This window comes from Rhagoletis pomonella, unplaced genomic scaffold, assembly GCF_013731165.1.
Source record: "Rhagoletis pomonella isolate Grant_MI unplaced genomic scaffold, Rhpom_1.0 Rhpom_scaffold_00005, whole genome shotgun sequence".
In the NCBI taxonomy this organism is placed as follows: Eukaryota; Metazoa; Arthropoda; class Insecta; order Diptera; family Tephritidae; genus Rhagoletis; species Rhagoletis pomonella.
The window spans coordinates 42,988,354-42,999,566 of NW_023458559.1; the positions used below are offsets into that span (position 1 = coordinate 42,988,354).

At 43.9% G+C, this 11,213-nt stretch overlaps 1 protein-coding gene across 4 annotated transcripts; it reads right to left on the reverse strand.

The window, feature by feature from the left end:
• Positions 1-6,484: 6,484 nt before the first annotated feature.
• On the reverse strand, positions 6,485-9,346 carry LOC118738968. 4 transcript variants are annotated; one of them, XR_004992964.1, is made up of 5 exons: positions 8,716-9,346; positions 8,531-8,655; positions 8,352-8,457; positions 8,104-8,288; positions 7,786-8,046 (listed from the first exon to the last, which is right to left on the reverse strand). XR_004992964.1 is itself a non-coding variant. In XM_036470037.1 (4 exons), exons 1-4 carry the CDS (start codon positions 9,191-9,193, stop codon positions 6,645-6,647), a joined length of 834 nt encoding a protein of 277 aa, XP_036325930.1. In that variant the 5' UTR covers positions 9,194-9,342; the 3' UTR covers positions 6,485-6,644. The 4 variants fall into 4 exon arrangements, 2 of the variants coding, with proteins under 2 accessions (XP_036325930.1, XP_036325931.1); XR_004992963.1 differs by having other exon boundaries at positions 7,786-8,049; XM_036470037.1 differs by lacking the exons at positions 7,786-8,046; positions 8,104-8,288 and adding an exon at positions 6,485-6,769 and having other exon boundaries at positions 8,716-9,342.
• Between the last annotated feature and the right edge of the window lie 1,867 nt (positions 9,347-11,213).

Genomic DNA, 11,213 nt, shown 5'->3' on the forward strand with positions numbered 1-11,213 from the left:
TTAGTTAATGTACAACGATTTTCAGTTGTTGTGTCCAAACGCATAACCCGAATCCAAAAACTTTAACATACACGTGTAATCAAACGATTTACATGTTTCAAATTTCCTACCACTACCTTATTAATAAACTCGGTTTGCACTATGCACTTTTTTGCAAATTTCGACATGGGTTCTGCGCAAAAATACTGTGGACGGCGTAGCCGGAGTGATATGCACAAGAAATGTTGTATACCTTTGTCATGCGGAAGCCCCTCTTCCCCGCAACACAGAAAAGAGAATTCTACTTAGTAAGGGTTACAATCCCTAAGCGCGGCCGAAGGCAGAAGCAAGCGCAACAGGTGGTGGACCTAACAAACTGCATGTTTTCAATGGCTGCGAAGAAGCTGTCATTGCATTAACTGGATTGAGAACCAGAGCTTCAGGTATAGGAGTTCTGGCTTGTGGTTCAACAATTCAACCAGAAGCTGACATAGACGCGCCCATGGTTACTATGCCCCACAGCTCCGCATATCTTTGCGAAAACATTCATAGCACGCTCTTACTCCGCTGCTATAATTGCAAATGCAATAGAATCCACCGTTTCCTTCAAAATATGTAAAATCAAACAATTTTACTATAAATAAGCACTTCATGAGTGTTTTTTTAATTCCTTTCCACTTTGTTTTCCTTCATTCAGCTATCTTCGAAAAACAACTGATAGCTGGCAATGCTGCACATGTTTCCGCAAGGGTTGCAGCATATGGATTTTTCGTAGCGTAGCTACGAATTACGAATTACGAAAATTCGGGTTCTAGAATAAGGGGGTTAATATCCGTGTAGCTGTATTGGGGCTTAAACAACCTTATGCAAATCTGATGCTACAATGTTGTCCACAAGGATCGCCAACGTGACAGAGGTGGAAGATATCGTGTTTATCAGTTTATTATAGAAACATCAGCCTTAGTTTTAGATAAAACACTGTTGCTAGCTGATTTTATTGCACATCACAAGGAACGATCAATGCGGCCGCTTCATCGCCGTCTCGTGACATCAGTCAAGTGCAACTCTAGCCTCGGCTGGTGCCACTTTAGGGCGTGCTCAGGACTTTGCAACACGCGAGATTGGGCGAGTGACTATGTGGGCCCCTGCTCTGCTGCCCCGTCGCATCCCTCCCCCGCGACGCCGCCAACCACCACCACAAGGCAGCACCTCCTCTTGCAGCACGTACAGGGGCTGGCAGGCAACACAACTCTTTAACACTACACATCACAATCGGTCTCCCAAGGCACACAAAGGTGCTACAATTTAACTGTAACGGACTCCAGAGCAAGATCGAGGAGATAACTGTCTTTATGGGAAGGCATGGAATACTAATAGCTGCGCTCCAAGAGACGAAGTTGCACGGCAATTCAACCCTGTTGAATTGCGCCGGATACAATGTGCACCGTCGAGATCGGGAGAGAGATAATGGTGGAGGTTTAGCGTTCATCACGCACCACACCGTGCAGTATCGTCTCATTGAAGCAGACATGGACCGCAGGGATACCATCCTAGAATGTCAAGGTATTGCTATCCGGTCAGGCGATGTTGAGCTCGAAATATTTAACGTATACATACCCTCTGTCACCTGCTGCCCGGCAGGATATCACCCTGAAATAGGTGCGCTACTCAGAGGTGAAAACCGTATGGTAGTTGGTGACTTTAACGCGCACCATGATCTTTGGCACTCAAGCCTGTCTAATGATCGTACGGGAATACATCTGGCTGAGCAGATAGACGATTCGACATTCTGCACAATGAACGACGACGCACCCACCAGGATTATGGGCAGCTGCTGCAGCTCGCCAGATCTGACCATTGTCAGCGCTGGTCTGATAAACAGCGTATCATGGCGACTTATGCTGACCCTAGCATCAGACCATCTGCCCATAGTCATCTCGATTGATAAACCTGCCGACTTTGCTTCCGTGGATCACCGGACTTATGTCAACTTTTCCTAGCTGACTGGAAAGGCTTCGCGGATGTTACTGAGGGCGCCTTCACTGCACTACCCATACCAACCGACATTCATGTAGGTGAACGTAAATTCCGCAGGGTTGTCACCGCTGCTGCAGCTCGCTTCATCGCAGCAGGATGTATTAAGGATCCACGTCCGAACTTTCCTGCTGAAGCGGCTGTTCTAGCCGATGAGCGCGACAACCTTCGTCAGGCCGATCCCGGAAATCTCCGTATCAGGGATCTCAATTCGGAGATTCGGCAACTTGTGAATGTACATAAGCGGGAGAAATGGGAAGAGCATTTGAAGACCTGCAACTTCGCCTCTGGTGTGAGCAAGCTTTGGTCAACCGTGAGGTCGTTGTCCAACCCGACGAAGCGTAACGACAGAGTCGAGATAGACTTTGGTGACCACGCTTCGTCGGACCCGGAGAGATGCGCGAGCTATTTTAGCCGGTGGTTCATTCTGCATCCTCCGGTGGATAAAGCCAAACGTCGAGTGACCAGAAGGCTGCACAAAATGCCAAAACCCAGTGCGCCTCTTGTTTTCACCAACGATGAGGTAAGGGTAGCTATCGGGTGGGCGAAAGCCTCCAAAGCCATTGGACCCGACGGAATATACATGTTGATGCTGAAAAATTTGGGTCCTGCGGGAGTAGCGCACTTAACGGAGGTCCTCAACCTGTCTATGGCCACTCTCGTCATTCCAGACATCTGAAAAATGGAAAGAGTGGTCCCACTGATCAAACCGGGGAAATCAGCCAAGAAAGGAGTCTTATCGCCCGATAACCCTCCTTTCCCCGGTAGCGAAGAAACTCGAGGCCCTGCTGCTCCCGTATTTTAGGAGCCACCTGACCCCAGCGAAGCATGCACATGGGTTCCGTAAAGTGCATAGCACAACAACAGCACTTAACGCCATAAACACTCAGATAACTCTTGGCCTAAACCGAAACCGCCCCTGTGAGAGAACTAATCTAGTAGCGTTGGACCTGTCCAAGGCGTTCGACACTGTCAGTCATTCAACGCTGCTAGAAGATATAGAGGCTTCGTCACTCCCACAGCGACTCAAACGATGGTCGGCGAATTACCTGAGTGGTCGACACTCGTCAGTAATTTTCAGACAAAACTAGCAAGCCACGTAAAATTAAATAGGGGGTACCACAGGGTGGTGTCCTGTCCTCGCTGCTGTTTAATTATTACATCTCAAAGCTTCCTCAGCAACCAGAGGGTGTTAATATAGTCTCCTATGCTGACGATTGTTCGATCATGGCGTCTGGGAATGGAATTGATGACTGCTCGAAAGTAAACGGTTACCTCGCCGAACTTTCTTGCTTCTTCACTGCAAGGAGCCTTGCCCTATCCCCTGCGAAATCCTCGGCAACCCTTTTCCCCACCTGGACGAAGGAGGCCAGACTGCAACTGGGTATTCACGTTGATGGCGCAACAATACCGACGGTGAATAACCCGAAAATCCTCGGAGTTACCTTCGACAGTCTGCTCTCCTTCTCGGCGCATACAACCGCAATTGTCAATAAAGTACAGAGCCGCAACAATGTCCTCAAGTCGCTGGCCGGCAGCACTTGGGGCAAAGATAAAGAAACGTTGTTGGCAACATACAAGGCAATTGGCCGGCCGGTTCTAAACTATGCAGCGCCCGTATGGTCGCCGAAGACTAGCAGGACGCAGTGGATGAAGCTACAGACCTGCCAAAACACGGCATTATGAACAGCGACAGGATGCCTCCTGATGACGCCCCAACACCACCTACATGACGAGACCCAGATGCTCCCAGTAAAGGAGCATAACATAATGCTGTGCAAGCAGTTCCTGGCTGGGAGTCACACACCCCTATTGCGAATGTCGACTGGCAGTAGATAAACGACTATTAAGCGATTATCGATTATCGATGCTATTGCGAGTGTCGCTTAGTCGCTCAATTAGCGACTGTGAATACTTTTTAATCGCTCATCCTTCTATTGCTGTTTTTTAGTCGTTGGAGTTTGCGTTTATAAAATTTACATAAGAAAGTGGTACTATAATGGATAAAAAGTAAGTCAATTGAACTGGAAGTTGTAAAAAAATTGTGAAATATACATATGCATGTATGTGTCTGAATTACAGATCAAAAATTATAAGCAACAAAAGGCAACTTGCGCGGTTGGTCGTACTGATGCAGGAGAGTGAAGACATAGGCAAAGGAATTTCCGGAAAGAGTAGGGTAGGAAGCTCCGCTTTTATTGGAAAAGATACATATACAATATTTCTTGTGTTTTTGCGCAGAACCAACATCAAAAGTTTATACAAAAAAACTGCATAATTTATTAATTGATTAGGGCTCGGAAATTTGAAATCTTTATTTTAAATTAAAGTTGAATTCTTTCAATACACTTGTTATGTTGTTATGTTAAAGTTTTTAAACTCGGGTCACGCATTTGGACACAAAAACCCAACATCATTGTACAAAAAACTTAACCGTACCGTATTTCTTAAACTTCCATAAAGTTTATTAATGAGGAAAACAGCTTTTCCTGCAAATCATGTAAAGCCTAAAAACCGTGAATCATCGGGAACGCAACTTTTGTTCATAAAACTCACACATGTACTTACACCTTCCAAGTCCAAGGGATCCGACGAATCTCGCAATTCCCTCCTTGCTTTAGCCAACTCTACTAATCTATTAGCTTCCGCATCATCTTCCTCATCACTAAACCATATTTCAACTGTGTCCATTTTTTAAATTTAATAATAAAAGCAATTATTTTAAAAATGATGTAAATAAAACACTCAAGAAACAAATGTAAACAAACAAACAGCTGTTTACAATTCTGTCAACCATTCACAATAGTACAAATTTTTATCGATCAAGTTACACAATAGCAAAATAAAAGATGATCGACTCGATCGACAAATTTCTATTCTACTGCCAGTCGACACTCGCAATAGGGGTGACAGACGTGGCCATCCCAGCGGACAGCTGCTCGCGGAAGAGCCCCCGCCACGGCACGTCAGGAGGCATCTTTACGAACTGACGGACGAAGTCCAGAGGTTTATCAAACAACCTCTGGACCCGTCAACCTACCGACAGGCCCTGAACGGCATTCACAGGGAATCAGTCTCAAGTTATGTAGACTCCCGCCCTGTGAATGCCGTCCTAGGCACACAACCACCGGACGTGGACGGGACAGAACTTTGTCTGCCTCGGGATACCCGCACTGCAATAGCCCAACTTCGCTCTGGCTATTGCAGCAGGCTCAACTCCTACTTGAGGAGAATCAACGAGGATGTGCCCAACCAATGCCTGGCATGTGGAGAGATGCCACATGACTCCCGCCACTCTTCACATGCCCTGAGAACCCCACTGGAAAAAATATCAATAGGTGTTATATTATCGACCTATCGACCTTGCGGCAAAGAGCCTTGCTGATTGCAACAGGGGAGTTTAAGCAAAGAAACATTGGCCACAGCTCAATAACCAAAGGGCATGTTGCCACCACGGATTACATGGTACCTTTCTGTAGTGGATAAGGAGTTTCGGGTTACTATCGAAGAAAACGTATGGCGTAGGGCATGAAGCCTAGCCGGAATACTTTTACCTTCTTCACAGACGGCTCAAAAATGAATGGTGGAATAGGAGCGGGAGTGTACTGTTCAGAACTTAGTGTTCGTCGGCCAATCAAGCTGCCGGATCATTGCAGTATATTCCAGGCAGAGTTCTTCGCAGTGAGAAAACCCGCTGAGCTAGCCTAATCAATGACTGAAAACAACTCTACGTAGATAGTCAAGCAGCGATTAAGGCTATAAGCTCACACCAATTTACGTCACAAAATGCCCTTAGAAGCAGGGAAGCCATAAATGGGGCAGCAACAACCAGGCGGATGGCTGCATATTTATTGGGTCCCCGGCCACAAGGGCATTACAGGTATCGAAATTGTGGATGAGATTGCCAAGAGCGGAATCCACTTGGCTCTAGAATAAGTGAATAACATTCCGAAAACGCTTAAAAATTTTTATAACGAAATAGACCAGAGGGTGAAAAAGCAGACCATATCGAGATGGAATGCGCTAAACAGCTGCAAAATCTCTGAAGTCATGTGCAGACTGGAAAACGAGACTTAAACTCGGTTTATACTATCGCTGGCACAAAGAGACTGCATAACTATGATAGGTGTCCTAACAGTGCAGTTTGCAGGAAATACATTGGGACGGGAACAAGGGAGACCCTAGAACACATCCTACGCCATTGTCCTGCTGTATCAAAAACACCATTGAAATATCTCGGAGCTTCAGAATTTAATCGTCTTGAAGACGTGACAACTTGGGCTTCAAGCACTGGTGAAATTCTCAACAGGCGTAGACATCCTAAATGATGTATACTTCGAATACATTTAACTGAACCTCTATCTCCATTAGGCATCACTAAGAGACCTATTGGTCTATGTGGGGCGCTCAGCCAGCCAGAATAACCTAACCTAACCTATTTAAAAATGCGTTGAAATAAATACATCAAAAATATTTTAGGAAATAGCCTTATGTCCATATAGACCGGGCTACATATAGTGCACATTGCTTCTGAAAACAGATTTGAATACAGTTTAAATAATACATATTACAAAATCCAGCACCTGACATATATGATAGGGCCATAAGAACTTATTCGATTTAATCGCCTTTCATTCACTTTTCAGTGCTATAACTTCATCAGTAACGCGAGTTATTAAAGGGTCGAGGACGTTATACTCTAATTTCGAGCTCCATAAGTTCCGCAATGTGTTCACAGCATTTTCTTTGGGCGTGCCTGAAAAACATAAAATGAATTTATTAAAATTGCTAGCAACCCTGCCAGCAATTGGAAGAGAATTTTATCGCCTATCGCCTATTTACAATTTACGCGAATTCATAAATTTACATTATTTAGCATTACAAATGAATTTCAATAAACATTTTAAGTTGCAATAATACATATTTGATATAAACCTTAAGCAAATACTTCAAAGATGTATGATTTTTATAAATTAAAGATGCAACTTTAAAAGAACTCTTCAAAAAGGCCTTCTGAAGTACGTCCTATAAAATCCCTTCTGGAAGGCCTTCATTGAGTAGCGAAAGAAGAAGCCCTTCAATATGTACCACTCGATCCAAAATAGAATGGAAAAAGGAATGTAGAGAAGGCCTCTTGGCTCTCACGAAGGCCTTTCGGAAGGGCTTTTAACTCCTGAAATTATCTAGCTGCAAGCACAAAATTTGCAAATGCAATTCCAACTGCAAATCCAAGACTATTTCCACAACATCCTGAACAGTCCTATATATTAACCAGTACCAAATAGAAATACAAAGTGCAGTCAAGTCAGACTCCATTTGATATTATTTTGCCAACGCCAGCAGAATGCTGTACTTTAAGGGCTATGGAATTGTTATTTTTAAGTACGACGTGACATGGGAAGTTAAGTTGTGTTTTAATTCGGTAAACCATAATGCGTTCGTATAAATAAGTACATCCATAGCTTATGTGTTTTGTACTCTTTGAGATTATGTAATTCATTGTGCCATACAAAAGCCAAAATAGAGTTAATGCAGACAAATATATGAATTCCTTACATTTAAATTTTCAAATAAGCATACGCCATATGTGACCTGGTCTACGAAAAGGGAGCTTACGTGCGAAAACTAGTTTTCTGTGAAAAAAGCTGTTAAAAGTAAGCAACTCGTTTCGTCAGTTTCTCATTATCTCGTTAATTGTTCTCCGCGCCGGACGTCCAGTAAGTGTTGTTGTTGGTCCAGTAAGTGTTGTTGTTGGTGGGAATATTATTATAGTTCATCGTGTAAGTTGCTAGTGTGGAACATTTAAAAAAGTAACACTGAAGAAGTGACGTTTACTGTTTCTGTTGATTATCGTCTTCGCATTTCGCATGGAATGAAACATGAGTATTGATGAGGAGTTCAGTAGATATTGTGGCTCCATTGCCGAAAGATCGAAGAAACGGAAGGCAAAAACTAGTGAATATGTTCTCAAACCAGACGAGGAACCAGGTCCATCTTCCTCAGGATCAACACGTAAAAAGATCTCAAGGAAAACTACTACAAAGAAAAATACATAAACTACTCAGCATTATTATTTTTGGCCCATAATACCCATTGGCCCATTTCTGTCGAAATAGATGCTTATGTCAGTATCGCTTTCGCATCATAAAGACGTGACGCTTTGGTGGCACAGTTCTTCTCGAAAGCGGATAAGAATTCGAAAAAGTACCGATATCACCAGCAACGAGTTTTACAGAAATGTCGTATCGAATTAGTTACTTTAGCTATAGAAAACGCTGGCAGGGAATATTATTATAACTACATTCATACGTATATATTATACATTGCTGGATAGTTACCTATTGAGGACGGTGTAACTAATGTGAGGTATATAACCACTCCTTCAGCGATTGGTGTGTGTACATCGCAGATGAAGTGCAAAGCACGCGCTGCCTCTACGGGTATCTAAAAAAAATTAAAATTTACCTTTAATTTCCGTGCATATTGTGATATATGTACGTATGCATGATACAAATACCTTATTCAAATGGACAATTAGTGCCACATGTCCCTTCTTTATTTTATTTTTGAATTTCTCAATAGCATAGCCATAATCATCAGTGGTAAAATCATTTTCACTCATCTCGACTAACTGACCACCACCTTAGAAATAATAGGATTTTTAAATACAGATAATTTATTTTTTTAAATGAAGGCACACACCGAAGCAGTTTACTGTATCAGAAGCAATATTTTTTACTAATGCTTGCATATCTCTACTTCCCTGGTGAAGAAAAAGATACACAGCCGGTTTTGTGGAGCGTTCATTCAAAATATGTTCTATATTTATAGAAAGCGATTGCCACATTTTTTGATCCTGCTTTTGATGTCTTTGACGTAATTCATTGTATGAACATTTTTTCTCTGAAGGCGTTAGCATTGTAAACACCCAGTATGCCAAGACTATGGCTCCCACTATGCCTGCTAGGTAAGTTACACAACCCCTTTCGATACGATCCTTTGTATCCTCCGGCGCCTTTGCGCAGCTCTCGTCACTGGCTTCTGCTTCTATTGAGTTACCGTCGTAATTATCATCAGATGTATCCAAGTGCTCATCATTGTTTACTTTCCCATTTGGTTCAGCGGATTCAGAACAGCGAATCCCTCGTCTCGGCTTTGGTGAACATGGACGAGATGACATCTCTAAAGTATTTTATACTAACGTAAAGTATCTACTAACTAAATTCCAATTAATTTAATTAATAAATTGACGACAAAAAAATACAATGCCGGGTAAGTACCAAAACATAGCTTTGTTTCTTAACAGATAATTATCACAAATTATCACTAATTTCTGCTGGAAAGTGTCCAAGGCGTATTTAACAAGGTGGTGTTGGCCGTATATAAGTAAAAAATCACACTAACAAATTATACGCTGATGTCCATACTGTCATTGGTATGAGTTACAACAAACACATCATTTTGACGTAATGGCCTCCACGGCGAAAAACTCAGCTGTCGCCCCAACACCACCTTGTTTAATACACCTTGAAAGTGTCTCTTAACCCAAAAAACTAGCAGAAACTAGCAGCTCTCTCTCGATCTTACGCTCTTCTTTTTTTGGCTCTCCTGCTGATTTCGGTTAGGTCGGTGTTATGCAGACAAACTTTTGTTTGCCAAATTAAATGGCGGCTGCTTAGTTTGCTCGGAGGTGGTTATGTCGAGTTTGGCACAAGGTTGCAAGTTCATTATGGTTTTCATGGCTATTGCCAATGAGAATTTCAGATGTACATAAAGCGAAGCGCACATTGGCGCGATTCTGTCGTTGCGAATCCGCAAGCCCAAAAATTACAACAATGCTACCCATACATTTTAATGCGCTAGCGCACACTTGCACGATTCCGTCGCTGCGAAATTTTCGAACATTCAATGTTCCTCTCTATTGACGCGTTCGAAACGCGGCTTGCAGCGTTTTGAAGGCGTCAAAGAAGAAGAAGAAAGGTGTCACAGCAATAAAGGCAAAGAAAAAAAAACGTGTAATGTACAAAAACTAATAAAAACGTTCGTAATAATAGTATTTTGTACGATTTGGGCAGGCCGAGTGCGAAAATACACGAAATAAAGGGAAAATTAAGTGAATTGTACATCGGAAATCGACGCGAAAAAATCGCTCAAGTGTGCGCACGTTTGCGGATTCGAAGTTAATAGCCGAATTCGCAACGATGGAATCGCGCTAATGTGCGCTTCGCTTAACGCGCAAAATTTAAAATTTTTGTATATGACAACACCGAATTTGCTGCAGTTTGACCAAACAAAATTAGTTTGCTGTGAGAGTCGCCAAACTCGCTCTGTTGTTGTTGTTGTTGTAGCGGCTACAACAACCCCGCCCAGATCGGTTGGTATCTCAGTCGTTGTCGTCAAGTTCCACTAACGGCAACCCTAGGAAGCGTGCAGCTTCTGCGGGGTTTGCCCATAAGGACAAGGTCGTTAGGGATGTCGGGTTTGCCGGGCATGCGAAGAGATGTTTCGAGTCATGTGGGGTCTCTCCGCATGCCGGACATTCATTAGGCACATCCTCATTCAGCCTACTCAGGTAGGAGTTTAACCTGCTGCAGTAGCCGGAGCGAAGTTGTGCAAGTGTGGTGCGCGTCCCCCGAGGCAGATGAAGCTCCGTCTCGTCAATGTCCGGGGGTGGTGTGCCCAGAACGGCATTCACAGGTCTAGAGTCTACATAACTCGAGACTGAGTCCCTGTGAATGCCGTTCAAGGCCTGTCTGTAGGCTGTCGGGTCCAGAGGTTGCTTAATGAACCTCTGGACTTCGTCCGTTAGTTCATATAGATGCCTCCTGACGTGCCTAGGCGAGGGCTCCTCTGCAAGCAGCTGTCTGCACGGGTGGCCACTTCTGTGGGTCCCGATCAGGAACTGCTTGCAGAGCATTATATTGTGCTCCTTCACCGGGAGCATTTGCGCCTCGCCGTGCAGGTGGTGTTCAGGCGTCATCAGGAGGCATCCCGTCGCTGTCCTCAGTGCGGTGTTTTGTGCGGTCTGTAGCTTCGTCCACTGCGTCCTACTAGTCCCAGGCGACCACACTGGCGCTGCGTAGTTCAGAACCGGCCGGCCTATTGCCTTGTATGTTGCCAGCAACGTTTCTTTGTCTTTGCCCCAAGTACTGCCGGCTAGCGACTTGAGGACCTTGTTGCGGCTCTGTACTTTATTGACA

Bases quoted from the DNA above. Each gene is read 5' to 3' on its own strand.
- LOC118738968 (XM_036470037.1), bottom strand. From the start codon at position 9,193: ATGTCATCTCGTCCATGTTCACCAAAGCCGAGACGAGGGATTCGCTGT. The intron at 8,656-8,715 runs GTGTGTGCCTTC...ATTATTTCTAAG, and splicing joins TGATACAGTAAACTGCTTCG to GTGGTGGTCAGTTAGTCGAG. The intron at 8,458-8,530 runs GTATTTGTATCA...AATTTTTTTTAG, and splicing joins TAATTGTCCATTTGAATAAG to ATACCCGTAGAGGCAGCGCG.